This window comes from Amphiura filiformis, chromosome 6 (assembly GCF_039555335.1).
Source record: "Amphiura filiformis chromosome 6, Afil_fr2py, whole genome shotgun sequence".
Classification (NCBI taxonomy): Eukaryota; Metazoa; Echinodermata; class Ophiuroidea; order Amphilepidida; family Amphiuridae; genus Amphiura; species Amphiura filiformis.
This window is the reverse complement of record NC_092633.1, coordinates 40730922-40756085: the sequence shown is the minus strand read 5'-3', so window position 1 is coordinate 40756085 and position 25164 is coordinate 40730922. Positions and strand designations below refer to the sequence as shown.

At 36.2% G+C, this 25164-nt stretch overlaps 2 protein-coding genes across 2 annotated transcripts in view; one reads left to right on the top strand and one right to left on the bottom strand.

Annotated features, from left to right (window-relative positions):
• Window positions 1-416: 416 nt before the first annotated feature.
• LOC140154525 (uncharacterized) lies at window positions 417-1283 on the top strand. The gene has a single exon (XM_072177095.1). The coding sequence runs from the start codon at window positions 417-419 to the stop codon at window positions 1281-1283; it is 867 nt and encodes a 288-aa protein (XP_072033196.1).
• A 5232-nt stretch (window positions 1284-6515) lies between these two features.
• The window catches only part of LOC140154524 (uncharacterized), a 76322-nt gene continuing 57673 nt past the window's right edge, over window positions 6516-25164 (bottom strand). Inside the window, exon 3 of the mRNA XM_072177094.1 lies at window positions 6516-6682. Coding sequence (XP_072033195.1) covers window positions 6516-6682 — 167 coding nt within the window. The remainder of the gene's footprint in view (window positions 6683-25164) is intronic.

The window sequence follows — 25164 nt, the reverse complement described above, 5'->3', positions numbered from 1 at the left end:
TGTTCCAAAGCAAAATTAACGTTACTAAAGAGATGATATTAGCATGAAAGTTCATCTGTATTGGTAATCCATATATAGAAAGATTTAACTCTTGATCACAATACAAAATATTTACCTCCGAAATTTTCAGCTGTTGATACTACAGCTTTCTTCAGCGGACTGACCCGATCGAGCACACTTGAAGTGTGACGTAATGATCGGGTCATAGACCTTTGGCAGCTTGTAGCGCCCTCCGTCCTTGTTCAGAGATGGTTGGTTGGCCCTGATGTGTATGGCTTCCTTAACTCCTTCAAGTGTGCTCGATCGGGTCAGTCCGCTGAAGAAAGCTGTAGTATCAACAGCTGAAAATTTCGGAGGTAAATATTTTGTATTGTGATCAAGAGTTAAATCTTTCTATATATGGATTACCAATACAGATGAACTTTCATGCTAATATCAGAACTGATTACGGCAAGGATTGCCTTGATAACATCAGACATTTGGAAAAAACGGGCCAAAAGATCGCCCGATATCGCAACCATCTTCGGTTCAGTCTTCATTGCAAACATCAAAATATAACACCAGTAAGTTTACGCCTGTCAAGTACTGTCAAGGGGAGAAAAGCCGATAATATTCTTCGGAGAGCTGAGAGAGCATTACTTAATGTGCGTGTAGGCCAAATTGTTAACAAAATCAACAATTTAAACCAAGAAAAAGATCGTCTTGAATCGGTTATTTATAGCGCCAGTGAGTTACCAAGCAACGTCACAGCTGAAATAAAAACACGTACGGAAAGGTCACAGGTCAAGGAACACGAGCTGTCCAAAACACGGCAGAAAAACAAATTTTCGCGATTGTTGGAAAAGAAAAAGGAGCTTGAATCTCGCAAAACTAACAACACTCTAGCGTCCGATTGCATCAGTAAATGGGTGAAAAACTGTTCTGAACGGCTCCTGAACGATTCTGAGCTATCGGTGTTGGTTAAAGGTTTGAATTACTCAGTTGCACCAACAGAGGTTCCCGTTGTTGACATCATTACCAGCACTGAATCGGCGTGCCGTAAGTTACCCGAACGGGATGCTAGTGAACTTAGATCAAAAGTAGTTGGTTTGTTGAGTCGGCCAAAGAAACTTGAATCCAACTTGAATGCAGATGAGCATAAAGCTCTTAATCAGTTAAAGAAAGATCAGGACATTCGGATTCTGCCTGCCGATAAAGGCAGAATTGTTGTTGTTTTGGATACTTCAGATTATCAACAAAATGTGAAAATCTTCTTAGTGACACAGCAACCTATAAGAAATTAGGCAAAAAGACCCCACGCCTAAGTATAAGAAAGAACTAGTGGCAGTGTTGCAAGAGTTGGAGAATGAGAAAGGGATTAATAGGGTAGAATATCGCAAGCTTTATCCCACCACTGAGTCGCCACCAAAGTTTTATGGGCTACCAAAGGTTCACAAGCCGGACATTCCACTTAGACCGATTGTTAGCAGTGTAGGCACCATAACTTATAACTGTGCTAAGCACTTGGCTGAAATTTTAACGCCTTTGGTTGGTAAGACTAAACACCATGTCACCAATTCCCAACATTTCGCGGACTGTATAAAAAGTGAACGCGTTGACGATGATGAAGAACTTCGGTCATACGACGTAACCGCATTATTTACATCTGTGCCTGTGGAAAAAGCACTTCCAATTATACAGTCCAGACTTGAAAACGATCAGACTTTGAAAGAAAGAACTCAGTTGTCTGCGGCCCATGTGGTCAAGCTTCTTGAAGTGTGCCTTCGCTGCACGTATTTTGTTTATAATGGCACATATTACCAGCAAATTCATGGGGCAGCTATGGGCTCGCCGGTTTCACCAATTGTGTGTAACTTATACATGGAACATTTAGAGCAAATAGCCATTAGAACAGCACCCCACCCCCCGGTGTGGTGGTATCGCTACGTCGACGACACGCACACGAAACTCAAGAAGGAGTACGCGGAGGAATTTACAGACCATCTTAACTCATTAGACCCAGACATCAAATTCACAACTGAAGGAGAGGAGGATAGATCATTAGCGTTCCTGGACACTTCCACTGTGATCCAAGCTGACGGCAGCTTAGAAATAAAAATCTACCGCAAGCCAACCCACACAGATCAATATCTGCATTTCTCCTCTAACCACCCTTTAGAACATAAATTTGGGGTAATCCAGACCTTGTTTCACCGTGCGGAGTCTGTGATCACTAAACCCCAAGCTGTGGTAGAAGAAAAACAGCACATAACGCAAGCTCTCACTAAGTGCGGCTACCCCGAATGGGCGTTCAACAAAATCAACAAACCCAAGAGCGCGAAATCCAACCACAACAGGGACAGTACTGTTACATCTAAAGGACAGGTGGTGTTACCTTACATCAAAGGAATTTCGGAAGCACTTCGCAGAAACTTCCAGAAAGTTGGTATAAGAGTGACATTTAAACCTACAAGAACATTGCGCCAATTTTTAGTGGCGCCAAAGGACAAAACCGAAAAAAAGGACGTCACTGGTCCGGTGTATATGATTCCATGCCAGGGGCAGACCACAAGAGGAACCTGCCAAGAATCATACATCGGTGAGACGGAACGTTCTCTTAAAACCAGATTTTTAGAACACAGACGTCCAAGCACCACTTCGTCCGAGGTTTCCAACCACATCCATATTGAGTCACCGGGCCACCACGTTGACTTGGACAAAGTCCAAATTTTGGATAGGGAGCCCCGCTGGTTCGAGAGGGGAGTTAAGGAAGCCATACACATCAGGGCCAACCAACCATCTCTGAACAAGGACGGAGGGCGCTACAAGCTGCCAAGGTCTATGACCCGATCATTACGTCACACTTCAAGTGTGCTCGATCGGGTCAGTCCGCTGAAGAAAGCTGTAGTATCAACAGCTGAAAATTTCGGAGGTAAATATTTTGTATTGTGATCAAGAGTTAAATCTTTCTATATAAAGAGATGATGTTCACATTGGAAATAACTATCCGCCATGGTTCCATGCCTCTAAACTGTTGAATTACCGTCTTGGAGCAAAGTTCCTCTCTGGAGGTTGTGCTGTGAGCAAGTTGTCCCGTTAATGCAAATAATTGTCTGGAAAATTCTTCCGTTCACGTAACACAACTCATGTAACGACTGCACAAAAGGTAACGCAGCTGTTATAAATATAGCTATAGCTTTCACCCTCAGAACTAATAACCGTTTTCACAATATTTCAAAATAGAAAGAATGATTATTTATTTACGCGTATTTTGATACCCCATTTCTCCAGTATCGTTCAATATTAACAACACAGTAGTACTTTTACAGAAAAATACCCGAATTTAAAAGTTGCAGTTTACATCGATCAATGATTATTACACCAGCATCGCGACACCTAAAACTCGCCATTATCTTCGCGTTGACTTAAAATCAATACCGGGTATTTTTCTTTAAAACACTGCTGAGTTGTTAATATTGAACGAAATTGGACGAATGGGGTATCAAAAATGCTGGTAAGAAATCACCCGTCTTTCTAAGTTAAAGTGTTTTCCGAAATAAAAAAAAAAATGGGCCAAAAAAACATTGGGTTAAGACCATTTCATTCCGGTCTCGCACTTGACGTGTAAGTCTTTGGTTTGGTGGTGTTTAATGCCCGATGAGAATATTTAGGGAAAATATTTCGGGACATTGTTATTGATTTTAAGGGTTTTTATTCTTTACTTTTAGATTTCACAATAAAATAGAAATTGCTCCCAAAACTGCACTAGCACGTCAAAGTATTAACATCAGTTAACTTTAACTCAAGGGTAAAATAAACTAGAGTTAATTGCATTACATTCAATAGGTTACTGATGTTCAAGACTCTAGACTGATCATATATGATCTTTATAGAAAGCGACTGTGAATGGAAAATCCGATACACTTAACATTATACTATACTAACAAACATCCATTGCAACGTTTATATAGTAAGTTAACATTATTAACTTGACACTGAATACATTAAAAATGGACAGCAGCAAAATGTTCAATGACCTATCAGGGCAATGTATTCTTTAGACTTATTTGACGAACAGTAATTATAATGAAAGACAGAAATAAAAAGAATTTATCGCGTCTGATGTCACTGTCAATTACGATCCTTGATTGGTTTACACAGGTCAATAGCGCGTAAACCCGCGCGTAAAAGGAAGGCCGATTTATATGGTGCCGATCGGCGAAAAGGAATAGCATAAAATGGCGAAAAATTACGTACTTTTAAGTCATTGTTGACATGGTGCTTTCGCGAAAGAAAGTTTCCTATATAAAGATCTAACTTTTGAGATGGTTTGTATGTTTGAAGGTGCAAAATTAACAATAAGGCGCCCGGTTATACCGCCGCGTTCAGCAAGTCATCATCATGACACTTGTAAACAAACCGTGCTCGAGTTCGATTGACAGATGACGTCAGACGCGATAAATTCTTTTTATCTCTGCCTTTCATTATAGGTACCTGAATGAGCAGGGTAACTTATACTTTGTATACTTTGAATGATTATGCCAATCAATCCTCCAATAAGGCAGCATCAATTTCATCAAATAATGGTAATATGATATGAGTTTGCGGTTCATTCTTCCCGAGCCAACATCAAATTTTCCAAGCAATGAAAAACCTTTAGTACGAGAAAGACTGAAAGAAGTATTGACATAATTCGAATTCCTTAAGTGCTATTCATGTATCATTTAGGATTCGAACACGGAAACCATATTGGAACTCCCTTCTTGACAGCCCTACTACGGAAGAATTTAATTGACAACCTTACAATGAAACACAGTATAAATTAATTAGGCTTTGTAGCCTAATGAGCAAGCTTTTGAACCTGTCCTTTATTTGAAAGGATTCATAATTTTAGCTTGTAAATTTGCCCGAGAGGAATTGGCGTATGGAAACAGACAAACAAAACCAACAAGCTTAAAGTGTGTCGGAGGGAGCACTTTATTGTGGTGTTTGCACAGCTCCTTCAAGTGATAAAGAACTTTTCGAGGAGTGGAAAAGTTTGTTTAGTTCATAACTCCCCAGCAAATCCAAAAATGTTTTTAAAACGTTTTAAATAAGTTATATTTTGGGTTTTGGTTTAGGTAAAAACGTTTTAATAACATTAAAATGTCGGGTTATATAAAGGTCATGAAATCGTTTTAAAACGTTTTGTATGAAAACACACTACAACAATATTTTTAAAATGTTTTCGAAATGTCATTGTAAACTATTTATGCAAACATTTTTGGCCAAATATTTTGTCAACACTTAAATAACATTATGTTAAAATATTTGCACCCAGCAAACACAGAAATGTTCTTAAAATGTTTTTTACAAAACGTTTTAATAACATTTAAATGTCGGGTTATATAAAGGTCGTGAAAACATTTTTAAAAACGTTATTGTAAATATTTCAGGCAAACATTTTTTGCAAAATATTTTTCAACCCCAAAATAACATTCTGTTTAGAATGATTTGTACCAAGTATTCAAAAATGTTTTTGGAATGTTGTTAAAACGTTTTATACCCTTTATATAACCCGACATTTAAATATTCTATGTAAAACATTTGTGTTTGCTGTGCTGTAAATTACCAACAAATGTTATTTAATGTTATGAAAACGTTTTATACCATTAATATACCCTTTATATAACGCGACATTTAAACGTGTTTTGACAACCTTTTATAACCTTTTGCGAATTATGTCGAAAACGTTTTGTGTTTGCTGGGTCAACAATGGCAGTGTTTTTAGGTCTGTCATAACTATGTACTCCTTTCTACCAGTGGAAGAAGATCTCCCCATCTGTGCTGACCTTCTACTCTACTATGTCATTCATGCTTTCTGTTCAGAATCCCCACCACGCCAATGGATCACCAATGTTATTATCCCAGTGCCAAAGAAATTTCACCTTTCTTTGATGACCAACTATACAGGCATATCACTCATGTCCATAGCTGCTAAAGTCTACAACAAGATCCATATACTGAGCAGAAATATGAAAGGCTTTAGGAATACCAGCTCCCCTTGACAGTTTATACTTTCGTTGACTTCAAGAACCCTTCGATTCCATCAACAGAACAGTAATATTCTCAATATTACATCATTACGGCATTCCAAGGACTTTGGTCAGTGCCATAAAGGTATAAAGGTACTTTAAAGTAATTCCAGCAGTGCAGTTATGGTTGATGGAAACATCTCTGAATCATTCGATGTAACAACAGGAGTCCTGCAAGGTAATATATTGGCTCCCATCGTCTTTATCATCCTTGTTGTCTACCTCTTGGGAAAGGAGTTTGGACCAAACTTTGGAGTTGTGACCTGTCCTCGTCAATCAAGAAGGTATGCGACCAAATTGCTAAATGATCTGGACTCGATATCACTCTCCTTGAGTCTTTCACCCCACGGGCCCAGTCTCAGCTCTCCATGACCGCTAATGCCGCAGCAGACCCTGGACGTATTATCAGCGCATCAAAAACAGAGTATATTGACCATCAACTGTCATCCCTAGCCTCCTCCCTCAGTGTACGAAAATTAACCATGTGACCGTCTTCAGATACTTAGGCTCCATGATGGGGTCCAGTGCTAGTGATCTGAAGAGACGGAAAGCTCTTGCTTGGACAGCCTTCTGGAAATTAGAGCACATGTGGGAAAAGTCCTTCCATCCCAATTTCCACTTAAATAAAGCTGAAACAAATGATCCAAAGGGAATATAAATGGTTCTATTGCTATACGTACACAGCGGACGGAGTTGTATTATATATGTACGCCCTATAATAATGATTTGATTGGCAGATTCTATATACATACTGATATTGAAGTGGCGCGTTTGTCAATTGTGTCAATCTATTAATTTCTAAATATCAAGCAACCAAATAGCAATGTGTAAATTAGGGGTTCATTCATATGATTGAGGGCATGATCGCTGTTTATGCCCGAGGCGTGAGCCGAGGGCATACATACCCGTTCATACCCGTTCATACATACCCAACATTCTTGAAAATAATAAGGGTTTAAATAACATTTCCATACCGTTTTCCTTCATAAATTGTAAGAAAATGAGTAGGCCTACTTGCTGGAAGCAGCTCTGCTCATGAGGTCAACGGCCAACGCGTTTTACGCGTCATCTTTTGTGCTCCGCGTGAGATGGGCGCGGTGACATGCGCGTGTACGCAACACTAGCAAATCGTAGATCGTGTTAATTGGGTTCCAAAGCTGCGTGACGCAGCTTGTTTATGCCCTGCGTACTGGTCATAAACGGAATTTATGACCAGCAAGAAAGGGCCCAAATCCAATCAGAAACGTCGTTATATCGTGAGTATGTATGAATGGATTTTTACAATGAGTCCAAATTTACCGTCGGTACTTTTCTATTTTTATTTACTTTAATTTGGGTGGATATTAATATCCGTTCATACATACTCACGATATAACGACGTTTCTGATTGGATTTTCGCTCTCTTTTGCTGGTCATAAATACCGTTTATGACCAGTACGCAGGGCATAAACAAGCTGCGTCACGCAGCGTTGGAACCCAATTAAGGGGGCGCAACACTAAATAAGCGTCCCATAGGATAACGTGTGATTTTGGCCTACTTCGAGCGCCATTCCTGGGGTCCCTGCAATACTTGGAAAAATAAATTTGGTATCAAATTAAAGCTCTGTTTCTGTAGATTCCAAAACATTTGTCGGCATATATCGATGACCGTTGACTTTTTTCGCTATTTCGCGGTGCAAAAAATATGGCCTAAAAATATACGAAATTCACCACTCACATTTCAAAATCGGAAGTTGTCTTCATCCGCCACAGAGAATCGCTTTTGAGATAAAATGTCCGGTTTTTTCTGCATGTTATCATTGAAGACACTTGTCGAATTCATATGAGCTGATATTGAGTGATTTAAAGTGAACATGTCGGTAGATATGGTCGCTACAATCTCATACTCACTATGGACTATATTAGCCGAATTTCGTTCTTACATAAAATGCGTAGTGATTTAGTGTTGCGCCCCTTATAAGGATTTAAAAGTTTTCAAAATCCACATTTGTCACTTATTAATTAAATTAGAGGACATTTGTAGCTCAACACCGAAAATTTCATGTCTCTGCGACATTTCGTTCAAGAGAAATGTTGTTTTAAAGATCAGTGCCGAAATACGGAAAATCGCATATTTCGACTTTTCCTCCAATATGCGAGAGATTGCACAAAACTCACTAAACTAGTGACAGACAACAATTTAAGCACGTCTTTGAACCAAGTTTAATTTCATTTATAGATTATCTGTCTTGCCATTTTGTTTTGGAAAGCACTTGTTAATGAGTGTCAAGTATAAATACCCTCCCCCCCTGTTTCAGCAGTAACAATTATGGTCTTTTTGTATAGGCCTACTGAATATGCAGCAAAACGGCTTCATGCAGATTAACAATGCCTATTAACTTTAAAACCCATTTTTGAGCCTTTTTGAAGATTTTTGGATACAATTTCTAGACTTTGCAGGCGCCTGCTCGGCCAATAAAGCATTTTTCCCAATAATAATTCATCAGGGTGACTTTTCGTAATCCTTGTTTATCATCATGATTGAAATAGAACACATTTCATGACGCGCATTTCTTATTTTACGCGAAGAATGTAAAAAGAACGCGTTCATATTCGACGGCCGTTACAAGGGGCGCAACACTAAATAAGCGTCCCATAGGATAACGTGTGATTTTGGCCTACTTCGAGCGCCATTCCTGGGGTCCTTGCAATACTTGGAAAAATAAATTTGGTATCAAATTAAAGCTCTGTTTCTGTAGATTCCAAAACATTTGTCGGCATATATCGATGACCGTTGACTTTTTCGCTATTTCGCGGTGCAAAAAATATGGCCTTAAAATATACGAAATTCACCACTCACATTTCAAAATCGGAAGTTGTCTTCATCCGCCACAGAGAATCGCTTTTGAGATAAAATGTCCGGTTTTTTCTGCATGTTATCATTGAAGACACTTGTCGAATTCATATGAGCTGATATTGAGTGATTTAAAGTGAACATGTCGGTAGATATGGTCGCTACAATCTCATACTCACTATGGACTATATTAGCCGAATTTCGTTCTTACATAAAATGCGTAGTGATTTAGTGTTGCGCCCCCTTAACACGATCCACGATTTGCTAGTGTTGCGTACACGCGCATGTCACCGCGCCCATCTCACGCGGGGCGCAAAAGATGACGCGTATCACGCGTTGACTCCCGGCCATTGACCTCATGAGCCGAGCTGCTTCCTGCAAGTAGGCCTACTCATTTTCTTCCAATTTATGAAGGAAAACGGTATGGAAATGTTATTTAAACTTGTAAACCCTTATTATTTTCATCTGTATTGCCTTGCTAAGAATGTTGGGTATGTATGAACGGGGTTCATTCATAGGATTTCGGGCATGATCGCTGTTTATGCCCTCGGCTTTAGCCTCGGGCATAAACAGCGATCATGCCCTCAATCCTATGAATGAACCCCTAATTAATATCCACCCAAATTAAAGTAAATAAAAATAGAAAAGTACCGACGGTAAATTTACTCATTGTAAAAATCCAAGTTATCCTGTTTACTTAGAACTTATCTACTAGAGTGGAATTCGTATTTACAATTAAAACATCTAAATTGTACACGCTGTTAGTGGGGATTGGGTTGATATCATGTGGCAATTCATGAATAATAAACTATATTATTTTTTTTCAACCAAATACACTTAAAACTGTTTATAGCATTTGACTTAAATATGTTTGAAATATGTACAGGCTTAAAGACCAAGTGTGGAAAAGAAGCTGGTATATTTGACCTGCTTTTTCGTCATATTGATCCTGTTTTAAACTGTGTGGTAAAAATGAATTCGAAGTAGTAATATCAGAAGGGTGGTGACATGCATACTCTATTTCATTATTAAACAACTGAATCAAAACCTAAATGATAGTTATAATACGAGGGTCATTTAAAACGTCCTACCTCAACTCTTGTAACTTTAGTTCTGCGAAGGATGGCTTCTTCAAACTTCACATAATTATAATGTCATCTAAATTTGGTTTTAAATGTATTTGATACCTTTTCCAGATTTTTGTAGGTGACCTCAGAACCAAAATAAGATTTAATATACTGACTGGAAACGGTAAAAAGTCGTAAAAGAAGAAGATATATGTGTATCACTCAATACGAGATTAGCTCGATATACAAGTGTTATGATTATGCTAGCGGATTATAACTGAAACGATATCAAAAGTGTGTAACCAAACACTAAGACAACAAGGTATAAAATGTAATTTAATCTTTAAAAACTTATCTCATCATCCAAGATATACTGTTATATGTAAGGGTCGTTCAGAGCATGAGAATCTGCTTGAGGACCATCTGTATGAAATGTTTCTTCTGGGAGCCGAAGGTTAACTATATATAAAGACATCCAACTACTGATTGTCACTTCCTTTTGAAATTAGTTTCCTTAGTGTTTTAATTACCAAGGTGTCATTTCCATAGCCGTTTAATATGCTTCCAATTAGGCATTCTTCCCAATACAAACAACTTTTGCATCAATGTCTTCTGGGCATTTTTAAGAAGAACGTTAAATCTGACTACAGTTCGTATCTGCTCTTATCTTTTCGTTGCTGAAAAGTAACGGTTTTTGTTAGAAATGGTGAAGATTTTTTGTTGTTGTCATTTTCTATATTGTCCCTTATGTCATCTTCATTAAGCCATCTGAAGGGACTAAATCGTATTTTATGGTAACTTTGGTTTGCAATACGAGTTTTTTGTGGATACGTATAGATTTTCTCTGTTTCAGCGGTCCGGAATTCTGGTTTAATATTTAGTTCGCTTGAAACAAACGGGAAAAGCTATGAAAACAACATTTTCTCATCAGCTGTATTATAGGTTATCATCATGAAAAATATGAATGGGTTGCTACTTGCAGAAACTGAGATATGATGGTGGAGGTTGAACTTTTTGAATGACCCTCATATGACATCCTTGAAGTGATTTATTTTCTATATGTATGTAGTTCAGAAGCTTATGGTTTAATTAAGATGCTTCTATCAGCTACTGTTACCCTACTCTGGTATTGCAAAATTAATGCTGCAGATAATTGCCTTCTTGGTTACATCCTAAGCTTTCTGGGTAATTTTCCACATGACCTATACTTGTTTAACAAAGGTCTATATTTTTCTTCAGGTACAAGGCTCGTTTGTCAATACGTTATGGCATAATTTTTCCATTAATTTTATCACGAAAGAGTAGAGAAAACAATTAAGTATAAGTATCAATATCGTTATAGAAGAGGATAAATAGAAGTGTAGAGCTAGTTTGTCACTTTTTGAGAAACAAATACATTGCAAATTAAGTTCTTGATGTAAACTTTTGAATTGTCACCCATTAGAAATTGTAAAACAGTGCAATCGTGTATTTAGGATTTTCTCATATTTAATTTTTTGAAATTTCAGCTTCAATTTGCTTTATATTTCAAAGAAATTGGACATTCTCATTTTATGATTCATAGACGTGGGCAAGAAAACGCACAATTGAAACCACTAGTAATATTTCCCATATTTTCTTATGGGCAAGTATACCCTTTTTTAATTGTGTTTTCATTTATTTTATTTTTCTATTATTATTGTATATAGCCAAGGCATTATTTGCGATTATTTTGCATGTCTAAAAACTAATTTGAATATTCGGTCTTTCTAAACTTTTTCGGTAACGCAATGTCTTATTGCGTTGATATTTGACACATGCATTCACTTACTTATATTCTAATTATTAAATTAAGGAGGCTAACTCAAGTGTCAATATCATCCCACATGACATGAGATGAACGGATGGCCTTGAAATGACATTCATTTTAGATGCAACTAATGATGGTCGATATCGTTAATTTTCACTATAACGCTTTTAATATAAGTTGAAAGATATAATTTACAGTCCACTTCTGTGTAATTGTTGGACTATTATTTCTGCTCGTCTTACCAATACAGGACTGCACTTCCTATCTTAACCCGAGTAGTGTGTGCTGTCAGAGATGAAGGGTAATGGGGTGGGTGCTACGCAGATGATTTAAGTGTTCTATTGATAAGTATATTTATACACTTCTAGATTTCGATGTGTGTACTCTAGTGTACCCACACAAGTACTTTAAAGTACCAATGAAGTACCTGCGCGGTTGTATTCCTCTGGATACTGCAACAAGTAAAAACCTAAAAGTATAGCATGGCCTTGAAACTCTCTGTATATGTAAGAGCGGCCATGTTCTTCTATTGTAATAAAAGACGATGAAAATCGGATGTTTAGAATTCAATTTTTCAGCGATTTATTAACAAATCAGAGGAGATTTTAAAACCAACAACTCCCGCACCACCCCTTAATAAACGACGATGCGAACAAGACGTGGTAAGAAGAGGGCTCAGATAGTGCCAGATGGTAAGACATCTCTCATTAAATATGAAGAAACAGTGTAGCATGTTAAGACACCATTCCGTGTTGAGGGGCGTACAACCCGTCACTTCTGGGGACAGCGTAAACAACAACCTGTTGCTATAGACATCCGATGGCAACCAGACAGACAGAAAATTGCATATCAATATACAGTATTACCAATCATCATTATACTATGACAGTGATATATTGTATAATATTTAACTCAAAATTCTTATGCTCTTGGGAAGACACTCTAAACTAACATTTGATGGTAATGCATTGATATAATCATCATGTGAAATGTCAACACATGCCAATCGGCCTTTCGATGACAGGGTCTGTTTGCCAATATAAGGAGAGGATGCCGTAAACCAAAAACTAATGCTCGATCCTGATATCATATCAAAAATACATCTGCGAGACACCTTGCCTGACACTATTATCTTTCATCATTTTTCTAGGTTAGTTTGAGGGCCAAGCTGTAATAGATTATATAAGAGTTAGGCTTTAAGCATATTTCAGTGTGCATGTTTTGTCTGTGGGGAACTGTCTGTGTCAGTCACGCTGTCTATTCTGTGCCATTTTGATAGTAACTAGATAAGACAGACATGACAAATCCATAGTCACACGGTGTCAAGCTTATTTATAAGATATTTTAGCAAATTTAGCAAGCTTAAGGGCTCGAATAGCGACGTTTTTACGAATTTGTTGTGGGACCTGCGAGCATATCAGCCCTGTCGAATTGCTTTTTGAATACGAGTAATGTCCTCCTGATATCATTTTTTTAAAATTCGCAATATAATACAAATTTTATGGCAAATGATTAAAAATTGATATTTTTGAAATTTAACAGTCTTATGAATTAAAAATTGCTCCAAAAAAGTGCACAAGAAGGTCCAGATACTGACATCAGTCAACCTCAGTGACTGAATAATACAACAGAGTAAACTGCATTAAATGCGATTGGTAACGCCAAACTGATCATATAATGATCTTTATAGATACGACTGTGAGGGAGAAATCCGATATATTTAACATTAGACTGTACTAATAAACATCCATTGCAACGTTTATATAGCGAGTTAACATTATTAAATTGACACTGAATACATTAAGGGGGTACTACACCCCTCGATAAATTTGTGTATATTTTTGCATTTTTCTCAAAAACTAATAAAACAGTGGTAACAAAAGACGAATTTCAGTGACCCAAGACAAGCGGTTTGTTATTAATAATAAGAAATAAGGTACCACTAGGATGTACTTCGTTTTCTATCATATATACTGAACCGCTTGCCTTGAGTCACTGAAATTTCAGTGTAGTAATTGGATTCCTTGCCCCAATAATATACATAACTTTTGTTACCAGTGTGTTATTATTTGTTGAGAAAAATGCAAAAATAGTGTCAAATTTACCACAGGTGTGTAGTACCCCCTTAAAGTTGGACAGCAGCAATTTTGTAATTACCTATCAGGCCAATGCACTTTAACCTTATTTGGTGAACAATAATAAGGTACTGTAATAAGCAGGGTACTATACTTTGTATACTTTGAATGATCGTGCCATCCATTTCGTGTATTGCAATATTAAAAGCGGCATCGTTTTAATCAAATAATGGTAATTTGAGATGAGTTTGCCGTTCCTTCTCCCAGCGCCTTGTTTTTTTTTTGGTAGTATTTCTAAACAAGGTAAAACTTTTAGATACACCATTAACCATGTTTACAAAGACTAATGAAATATGGGCTTTTTAGCCTAGACTGCTGCCCTCAGTCGTCAATCGTCTGGATTGACGACTGAGAAAACTACGTGGAAAAAAAGTGACGGATTTTGCAACAGGATTCCTGTGGCATAGAGCATGCGCAGTTGTGTCCAAATTGACCTTTTGACCGAGTTTGTTGTTTGTTGTTCAGAGCGCGATCTTGTCACAGCGGCGCGGTACAGCGACGCGGTACACGGGCGCCGCTAGTCAGTCGCGCTACGGCGCACAACCAAAGTCGCATTGAATAGTTTTCAGAAGTCCGTCATGATATTGGCTGTAAGATAATCAGTCGTCACTACGAAGCATACACAGTACATGCGAAGTGTAGACGGCTGATTGGAATTAGTCTATTTTTAGCCTGGCTTGAGCAGGAACACAAACAATATTCAAAATTCGAAAGTGTATTATTGATGTAGTGCTTAGGATTCGAAGGATTCGAAGTTATAAACCATATTGAAACTTTTGAGATCTCCGAATCTGTTTGACAGCCATATTGTTAAAGGGTGTTCGTTCAGTAAGTACCCCATGACATATTACTATGGAACAGAGAATAAATTAATCAAGAAATGCTTTGTGGCATAATAAGCTGAGTAACAAACTTTTGAACCGGTCCATTGTCACTTAAAATTGAACACTGATGGCGCTATTTATCTTAAATCTTGTTTGCATATTTACAAGGGTAGACACTTGTATAATGACATAGAACATCATAAAACTACTCTTTATCTTGAAACTCATGTTATTGGGATAAAATAAATTTAAAATATATGTAAATAGCGCCCTAAATTTGCACACAAATATACCTATTATAAATAAATATTACCACATAAAAAAATGAAATCTAAGTTAAAATATCTAAAAATATAGCTGTTAGTATTGTAAAGGTCTAGAATGGAAAAGTATGTGATGATTTGATAGAAACATTAATAAATGATCACATTCAAACAACCGTGAAAATACTTAATCTGAAAGAAGTGATAATTTTTAGGAATTTGTCAGCACTTAGGGACCGTTCACAAACACTTGTTAGAGGGCCTGATGCAAAAAGGGTGCCCTTAAAAGTTGAGTCAAAATTTCTGAAAAGGGGGACTGAAAATTTTTCGCGATGCAATATTTTTGCATCAGCCCCCTTAACAAGTGTTTGTGAACGGTCCCTTAAGGTGGGTTGGAGTGTTTGCATTTAAATATTGAGACAAATAAAGCTAAAATACAAGAGGAATGGTATGGTTTCTATAAAGGAGATCCCAAGGCTTGATATAAGGGCTTCCATTGCCATATGCGTACACACAATATTTATTTGTAGGCCTTACTATGTCATAATTACGATTTGAATGACAGATTCTGTTTCCATACTGATATTGAAGAGGTGCGCTTGTCAATTATGTCAATCTTATAAGTTATTACTAAATATAAAGCGACCTAAAAATAGAAACGTGCATACGGTGCATATACTCTTGTAAAAATCCAAGTTGCTCTTTTTCACATTAACTACTTAAACACCCATTCGGTGACCCCAACGTCCCCAGTGTAAACAAAAAAATGTGTGTATATTTTGCTTAAAAGTGAGGGGTAAGTTATTCAAATTAATAGGTTAACGCAAATTAAATAAGTAAAAATAGAAACGTACATACGGTGCATATAATCTTGTAAAAATCCAAGTTGTTCTTTTTTTACATTAACTACTTAAACGCCCATTCAGTGACCCCAACGTCCCCAGTGTAAACAAAACTAAAATTGTGTATAAATTGCTTAAAAGTGAAGGGTATTCATTCAAATTAATAGGTTGTCATAAGTTGACAGTTTTAAGATGCAGCTATCTATTTAGTATGCATAGTCTGATGAGTACAGAATAAATTAAAAAAAAATAAGTTAGCTTAATTGAATATTCGACTATGGTGCGAGATGTTGCGGGTTCGAACCCTGACGGTGTTTAGCGCGCTCTCGTGTAAAAAAATGAGTTTGAAATTCCCCTGGACATGGAACTTACTGCTAATTGTCACGTTGTAACACGTACGAAACTCAAGAGCTGCTCCTGACTGCGAAGGTTAATTGAGGAATGTCTATGGTGTGAGCTTCGTAGCTGCAAGTCCCTGTGTTCTTGTTTAATGGTTTATGAAATGTTATAGGGCCATAGTGGTCAGCGACAACCTGTTAAGTGTGCTAAGGGTTATGTGACTGTGTGTAGTGCATTATAAATCACTGCGCTTTTTCTTTAATCTAAGCGCGAGAAAATCTAATTTAAATATGTTTGAAATATTTAAAGACTTAAGACCAAGTGTGGAAAACAAGCTCGTATATTTGACCTGATTTTATTCCATACTGATCCGGTTTTAACCATTATGGTAAAGTTAATTTTAAATAAGTAATATCAGACGGATGGTGACACGCATAATTATACAACTGAATCAAAACCTAAATGATAGTTATAATATGACATCCCTGGAGTGACTTTTGTTCTATCTGAATGCAGTTCAGAAGCTTATGGTTTAATTAAGGTTGGTCGGAACCCTGGAATTATGGAAACTTTCGGGCCTCATAACTTCTAAATTGTTGGTCTAAAGTATATAAAAGTATTAGAATGGCAAAGACTTGATAAGTTCATCTGTGAGGTCAAATGTGGGCCAAAATGCCATTTTTGGCCCAAAACTTCTAACAAAAAAAATTATTGGGCCAAAATTGTGTTTTTTTTATTAATTTTTAAAAACTAGATCAAAATATCTAGGACCCGTTTTTTCATTTTTTTTAAATTTTGACCAATTTCACCAAAAATCTTTGAAATTTGGGCCAAAATCGGGCTTTTTAATGATTTTTTTGAGGGGTCAGACCAACCTTAAGATGTTACTCTCAACCACTGTTACCCTGCTCTAATTATTTCAAAATTATAAGTGCAGCAGATAATTGCCTCCTTGGTTTTATCTTAAGCTTTATGGGTAGTTTTCCACATGACTTATGCTCGTATGTGTTAACACAGCTTCATATTTCTCGAGAGATATAATATCACCTGTAGTGTGCGCTCAGTACTGTAGTTACCTCGGAAGTGTTGTTACATCTGAATTTTAATGAAGCTTTTGTCAATAATTTATGCCATGATTTTGGCAGTAATTAGATCATAAAAAGGTTGAGAAAGCATCCATGTAAGTATTCTAATTATAAATTTCAATATAATTCTAAAAGAACATAAGTAGAGGTGTGAAACTGTTTTGCACTTTTCGACTATATTTCTTTCAACAAAAATGAAAACAATATTTTCCAGAAAGTCTTCGTTTTACTTAATATTATAAACAATGCTTTTAGTATTTTGAAATAAATCGTGTTTGGTTTATATTTTTCTTCAAAACCATACATTTCTGAAAAAAAAGCAGTTGACATTATTTACAAATATAAAAGAAGGTTTGTAGACATGGTAATTTTTAAGACATCAATCTACATGAGAGGTGTACCGCATGTTATGATCAGAGCATTCTGCCGTAGGGATTTAGCTATTAACGTCGGAATACAAGGAGCAGCAAGGACTAACTTATGGAATAATAAAATACATGTGATATACTACTTCAAGGCAGGTCGCCCGATGTTATCTTCCAGTATTTTATGCCTTGCAACAAGGAAACATATCACCCAAATTCTTATTATACAGGGTGTCCCAGAATGATTTGTACCGTGTTTGCAAAAATAACTAAAAATAGAAGACGGGCAGTGTATCTATTTTTGATACCAGCATTATAATGTTGGACATGTCTCCTACTTATTCTGTTAATTTCAGCACGCTACCTTTATTTGTTTTGGCGTGCCATGCAATAATGTAAAATCGATGAAAAACGACTCGCATACCTTTGAAAAATGGCATGATACGATTAAATGAAGAACGTGGGATGTTTGGCACAGCATTTCGACGACAACTACTGTTGGGGCCACGCCTTAAAGCTTGCCGGACAGCTGCAATGTTCGCTCTAGTTCTTACAGTCTTACGAGCACCTGAAGCTTCACTCTGCCGATTCCTGACAATTCCGTGCTCGACAAACTTCTTTACGTTATACACTAATGAATCTTCTTTGCGTCTCAACATAGCTGCCGGTTTGCCAGTAAGTTTTTGAAAGAAATCCACGCTACTGTACAGTAAATTGAGGAGCCGTCTTTTCTGTACCACAACCAGTTTGATCTCTGCAAGCATTTCAAATGACATGGACCTCACACCACATTAACTATATTTAAAACTACCGCCAAAGAGAGAATGGGATTAGGCCACAAATCCTTAATTCCATATGATGATTGCTTCGTAACGTCATAAATAATAGATAGATATCGGCTATTTAGTGGAAATATGAACAGGGCACAACTTTTTCCAAATAACTTTGTGCTGAACGGTTAGTAATGTTACAGATTTTCAAAATAGGTTGCGTTGTCAAAACTTAGAATTCACCATTTTTACGCAATCTTCTATAACTTCTACTAGAAACGTCCAATTTTTAAAATCTAAAAATTCTGAGAAAGCTAAATATATGTAGAACTAAAAATGCAAGACAATATGACCATTCAACATGCCCTTCATACCTAAAAAATTCCATCTTTCCCGGTACAGATCATTCTGGGACACCCTGTATCTTGTTCCAGCAATCCGTAAAATACAATAGTATGCTGTCTGGGTGGTGCGAACCAGTTACCCGGATTATTGTTCATGTCTCTGTTTTCTATCTCAGGCCAAAAATTTGAGCAGAAACCTTTGATCCTTTTTCTGCCGCCAAAATCGTAGCTTTACCATGATGCAGTGGGGGTGTTATTAATGATTACCCATCTTTTAAAGGATAAAACAAAATGCTTAATTTGATTTCGTTTAAATTGCGGTTTTCACTGTTGTTATTCATACATTATGGCATCTTGTACATAAATCGGAATAGAAGTTTTAAAATAAAACCCCTTTTCGAGAGTATATTGTATTAACATTAAACTACTTTAAGGTGGTACTACACCCCTGGCCAATGTTGTAACTATTTTTGCATTTTTCTCAAAAATGATAGCGCATTGGTGACAAATAAGATATGTATATTATAGGGGCAAGGACTACAATTACTGCACTGGGAATTTTATTTCAGCACAGACAACAGTTACAGTCAAAAATGAGGGAAAACCAATATTTGATCAATAAATCAATAACTACTTGTCTTGAGTCACTGAAATTCCAGTATAATATACATACCTTTTGTTACCAGTGTGTTATTGAGAAATTTGTGAGAAAAATGCAAAAATAGTCACAAATTTATCAAGGGGTGTAGTACCACCTTAATTGAACAAAATTTTGAGTGAACCTCCCTTACTTTCTTTTAGCCTTTCCGATTATGTCGTTTTATAATTAAAATATTCCCTGACGTGTTTTCATTAGATTAAGTCAAATTGTATCTACAAACTTGATAGTCCCTAAATTTAAACATGTATCATTCCAATATGCAGGATTGATTTATAACACAACTTAACAAATCTGATGTGATAATTTTCGACGGGTTTGACAAGATGACAATGACAGCCTGTCAAATTAGTTTTGTAATCGGAAGCGAACATGACCTAGCGGTGTTTGCACTGAGACAACTAAAGCTGATACACACAAAGTGGTATGGGTACTAGAGAGCCGTGGCTTGATGATATTATTAGTGGCGTCATTTCCTCCCCATGTGTATCTCTCTAGAGAGCGAAAACGTACATTATATTATTGGCCTTAAATCAAGAAGCACAGACCCTATGGAGATATTTTATATTAATTTTTAGTTAAAACTGGTAAATATGGCTCCTGACATACCACTCGCCTTAAAGGTGGGTAACCTGATTGACAGCCCCATCCCCAACTTTACCCTATCAAAATGCAGATTTTGGTATCAGGTGAAAGCTCATATTTTTCTCATTAACGTATTGAAATTAGGCGTTCCAAATCGGTACAGTTCCGAAGAAATCATCAAAAAACTGTCGAATTGGTCTCAACTGTGGTATACCACATTTTCGACTAATTCAGCAGTTTTTTGATGATATCTTCGGAAATGCACCGATTTGGAACTCCTAATTTCAGTATGTTGATGAGAAAAATAGGATATGTCATTTGATATCAATGTATTACATGATCATGACGATTATCACTATAAAAACACTGTAGACTACCAGTTGTATTAAATGTCAGTAATTCCATAAAGAATTAGTCGCATTTACAAGGAACATTTTGTATGAATACTTGAAATGGACAACATTTTATGTTATACATAAGTTTTTAAGAATTTGATTTTCCAAATATATCAGGTCACCTTTCTTTAAATGAAAACACACACATGGGTTGTTAGCTGTATAATATTAAATAACGTACATACGTGTAACAAAGCCGCTTGATTTTCAAATCATCTGTGTTTTGTTTGTCTTTTCAAAGCAAATTCATCTGAATGAACAATGGTTATATTTTTATATACGGTGTACGGAAAGTAAATACCCCCCTGGTGCTGTATGTCAAATGCATTACTGGAGGCAAGATGTTTGTATACCATAACAACACAATCTAAGATGGTAACTGAAAAGTTTTAGCAATATCTCAGCGTTTACAACATCAAATTTGATCGACTTTTCGCAATTTTACAGCAATTTTCCCGAGGAGGTGAAATTTAAAGGTCCTTGGAGCTCAGCAGACCATAAAAAATGGCGCCCAAGATGAAGTTCAAAATGGCTGACAAAATATGTTTTCTCAAACAAATATGGGTTAGAGCAGCATTAAGACAGCATTGAAACATGTCTTTGGAGGCTATGCAATTGAAAAATTTGTACCCAAACTGTGCCATTCATAGGTTTCAATTTCAAAAGGCGTCCAAAATGAGGTCCAAAATGGCCAAGAATATGCATTTTTCCGACAAAAATGGTCTAGAGCGGCATTAAGACAGTATTAATATATTAGAGGGTACAAAAGAAACAGTTGTATTTGAACATGATGGCGACATCAATATCAGAGCAGAAAAGCAAAAAAATTAATGTATTGGTAAGTTTCTATGATTTTCCATCACTTTTTAACCTTAAATCTATAGGGGGTATTTACTTTCCATACACGGTATAGAAGGCAAACAATGATTTCAAAATTATTGTACGAAGCTTCTTCTTCTTCATTATCTGCATCTTCAATAATAATATGATTGTATAATGTCCATTCAAAAATACCTCATAATTTCAGGTCTGTGTAAATTCTTAGCTTTCTGTTGCATTGTTCCTTGTCTTATGCGGCCCATACACCTTCAATCTTAGTGATCAATAATATCAAAGTCCCTAGATACAAGAGTGGTTACAAAAACTCCCATTGAACACGCATAATGATAGATTTTGTATCCACTCCTGCATCTAGGGTCCCCAATATTAATCGTTTTGATATTTTGATCGTGTATAAGCCGCATTATAAGCCGCATTACAATCCTCTAACAGATTTTTTTCCGGTGCACTAAACGCTCAAATTAGTGGCCAAATAATCTTGAGTTCGTCCCATGCCATCATTTTGAATTTATACTCACTTACCCGTGGGTAGAGTGGTCGATGAAGCGTCGAGATTAGTGAGACCCATGGCTTTTTAATACAAACTAGACACTGGGTATTTAGATTAGAATAATCAAGTAAAACCCGCCTGTTTATGAGACATTTAAGCTACCATGTCGAGCATGTTGGTTCTTATTCTCGTATAAATGCATAGATGAGACTCGTAGCTATATCTATCCTTTGATTCCAGTTTCCGAGTGGCATTTTATACCAGTTTTACTAAAGTCTTTACTTTCGAATATTTTGTGCTGAAGAAACAAAATAATTTTCTGATGACCGATTGAAGTATCACTTCCTAATCAATAATATTTACTCAACTTTTGATATTCACGATTTAATCAACTATACAATCCATCTACAATGTACAATTGTCAGCAGAGTTGATTTCCAATCAATTTAATTACAACGATTTGACCCGTAAGTTACTCACTTGATTTAATGTAATTTTAAGATAACTTTAAGGTTCTTGTTGAAATACAAGTGCAGTCTTCAATTGGATTTACGATGGAATGAAAAATAAAAGTCATTAAATTGATTATTTTCTCGTCTCTTCAACTCTATGAGGTTATCATCGGTCATCTTTACGTCTTTGTGAACCTAAAAACAAGTAGGCAACAGCATTGGTTCAGCTAATGTTTCCGAATATTGAACAATATAAATTGTTTGCAATGAATAATTAAATATATTATTCTCGTCACCGACCACCATGTTGAGTAGTTTTATTACCATGGGTTCATTATTCTAGGGCAAGTGTATGGCAGTAGAAGTCACATTTTCCAGCTGTAGCCACTAAAATATTTCAGTCTACTTCTTTATGATCTTATGAAATGAGTCAAGGAAGCGATACTATATTACTATAGATCTTGCAGTTCTTGAGTTAAGGCCAATACTATATAATATTCAAAACGAGATGTTTTGAGCGATTTCCCCTCCAATAATACATGCAGGCATGCGGAAATGACACCATTTATATCAGACCTTTTGATCTATCTTATAGAACTCATACCTCTTCCAATTCTTCCTGTGTATCGGTTTTATTTTTCTCAACTTTAGTGCAAACACCACCGACCACCTAAATACACATTATTTGACTAGTACTTTACTCGACTCCTTCCCCTAATCCACATGGCTTCCCTGTGGGTTTCCTTGTAAAACTGATTGTTGAACTGTTTTCAGTTAACCTGATCACTTTCAGAAAGTCATCATCTAAGAATGCGTTAGCTAGTTAAGGTTTTTTCGCTAACCAAGCCAATCCAGCAGATGATAGTAATGGGTGGAGAAACATAATACTAACATAATGTGATAATGTGATGAAACTTATCAGTAGACAAGCATATTACAAACATCATAATTATACTAGGGTTGGGGAAAAACTTACTTAGAGTATGTAGCCGAAAATCAAATTTGCCTGTACTTTTTAATATACACACAGAAAAAATTTTACACAGGTTATGTAAAAAATATACATAACATTAGGTAGCATATGAACTCCCAAACAAATAGGTATTTTTTACATAACCCCGAATTATGTAAAAATAACATAGCAGATAAGTAAAAAAATACTATGGCTATTAAGTAAAATATTTACATAACTTTTATGTAGAATTTTTTACCTCGGCTATTAGGTATTTTACTACATAATTGTTATGTATTTTTTACACAACTTATGTAAAACATACATAACATTTATGTAGCATATGAACCCCATAACAAAATAGGTATTTTTCACACAACCTTGAATTTGTAAAAAACATACCAGTTAAGCAAAAAATACTTCATTATTATGTAGGATTGTGGCTTTCTTTCTTTCTTTCTTTCTTTCTTTCTTTCTTTCTTTCTTTCTTTCTTTCTTTCTTTCTTTCTTTCTTTCTTTCTTTCTTTCTTTCTTTCTTTCTTTCTTTCTTTCTTTCTTTCTTTCTTTCTTTCTTTCTTTCTTTCTTTCTGTTTTATTTTATGCTGAAACATAATTCATGATAGATTTGAAGTCATCAGATCTTGGTCAACTGTCAGATTCGTTCAACAATACAATTTCATGCATGAAATATTATATTTTGTTTTTGCTTTCCTTTTTATCAGTTTAACCCGCTATCTAGTGAATGTTCAATGTAATTTGTAAAGCATTTCTCTCTCGCATGTACATGTATTACATGTACGATACAATGCTATAATAATACACTAAGCCACTGAAAAGCCTAATTCCCATATTGGTACTGTAGGACTACCTACCAAAGTCATTTCAATGCATTATCACGTCTACACCGTATTACATCGCTGTCTATCTCAACCCCGATCTCAACACACACATTGCTATATCCTGTATACACGCAGTGTCCGGGCGCAGTAGCCTATACAGTACGTACGGTATCGTACTGTAATGAATGTCGTAGCACGTAATCATGATCGCGGCAATACGTACGCTGCAATGTCAATTCCAATATTGATAAATCTAGTAAATGAACCCATAAATAGCCATTTTTAATGTCTCAAAGATATCCATACATGAGCTTATCGAACGAATCTCCAGTTTGGTTCCAACTTATGACTTCGAAACCTACCTATTTGAATGATGTTTCAGGAGGCATGCGCTACACGATCACATACACGTCGTGTCCGCCATGATTGCTTTCGGTCGGCGCTATATTCTTACCTGAAATAGGTAAAACTACATAAACTCGGCAAAATATCTGGCCAATGTATGTTTTGCCTTTCGAATAGGTGCATTTTAAAATTACATAACAACTGGTAAAACATTTTGATGAAATTTTACTTAACCTGTGTAGAAAATTGTCGAAATTATACACAACATCATTATACTTGGTATTTTTTTACATAATGAAGGTCCGATTTTTCTGTGTGTAGCCAGAATTTCTAAATTTGCCATACATTTGTTTTCCAAACAGTATGACATCATATAGCGACATTATGTGGGTAATGTTTGTACTTCTTTGGTATCACTGAATGGAGACGAACAACATTGATACCAAATATAACAGTACTATGCCGTTTCTAATAAAAAATAGTGGGGTTGCAACAACAACCCCTTTTTTCTTTTTTTTCCGTATTACAAAACTATGGCACAGTTAGATGAGGGTTAAACTTGTTTTGTCAAATCATGTAAATATAAGTTTCGATTTAAATTTCCAAAAATTAAAAACGCTCATGTGGTACAACAACAGGACGAGAGCTAATTTTTGACAGAAATGAAAAAACTACACCACTTCGAAACTAATATAAAGAAGCTATATTGTTTATTTTGTCGATCAAAGTATGGGTCTCAATCATTTTTTCTCTATAAAATACCTTTAATTTATCTTACTAAAGGGGGTGCTTCTGAAAACGGTTCCTTCCCAGTGAACTAAAGCATTTAAATAAGCCGTCAAATGACTCGGGATAATCAGTGTGCGTTGAAAGACTGTAATGTGTGGACGTTGAGTGCG

Bases quoted from the DNA above. Each gene is read 5' to 3' on its own strand.
- LOC140154525 (XM_072177095.1), top strand. From the start codon at position 417: ATGAACTTTCATGCTAATATCAGAACTGATTACGGCAAGGATTGCCTT.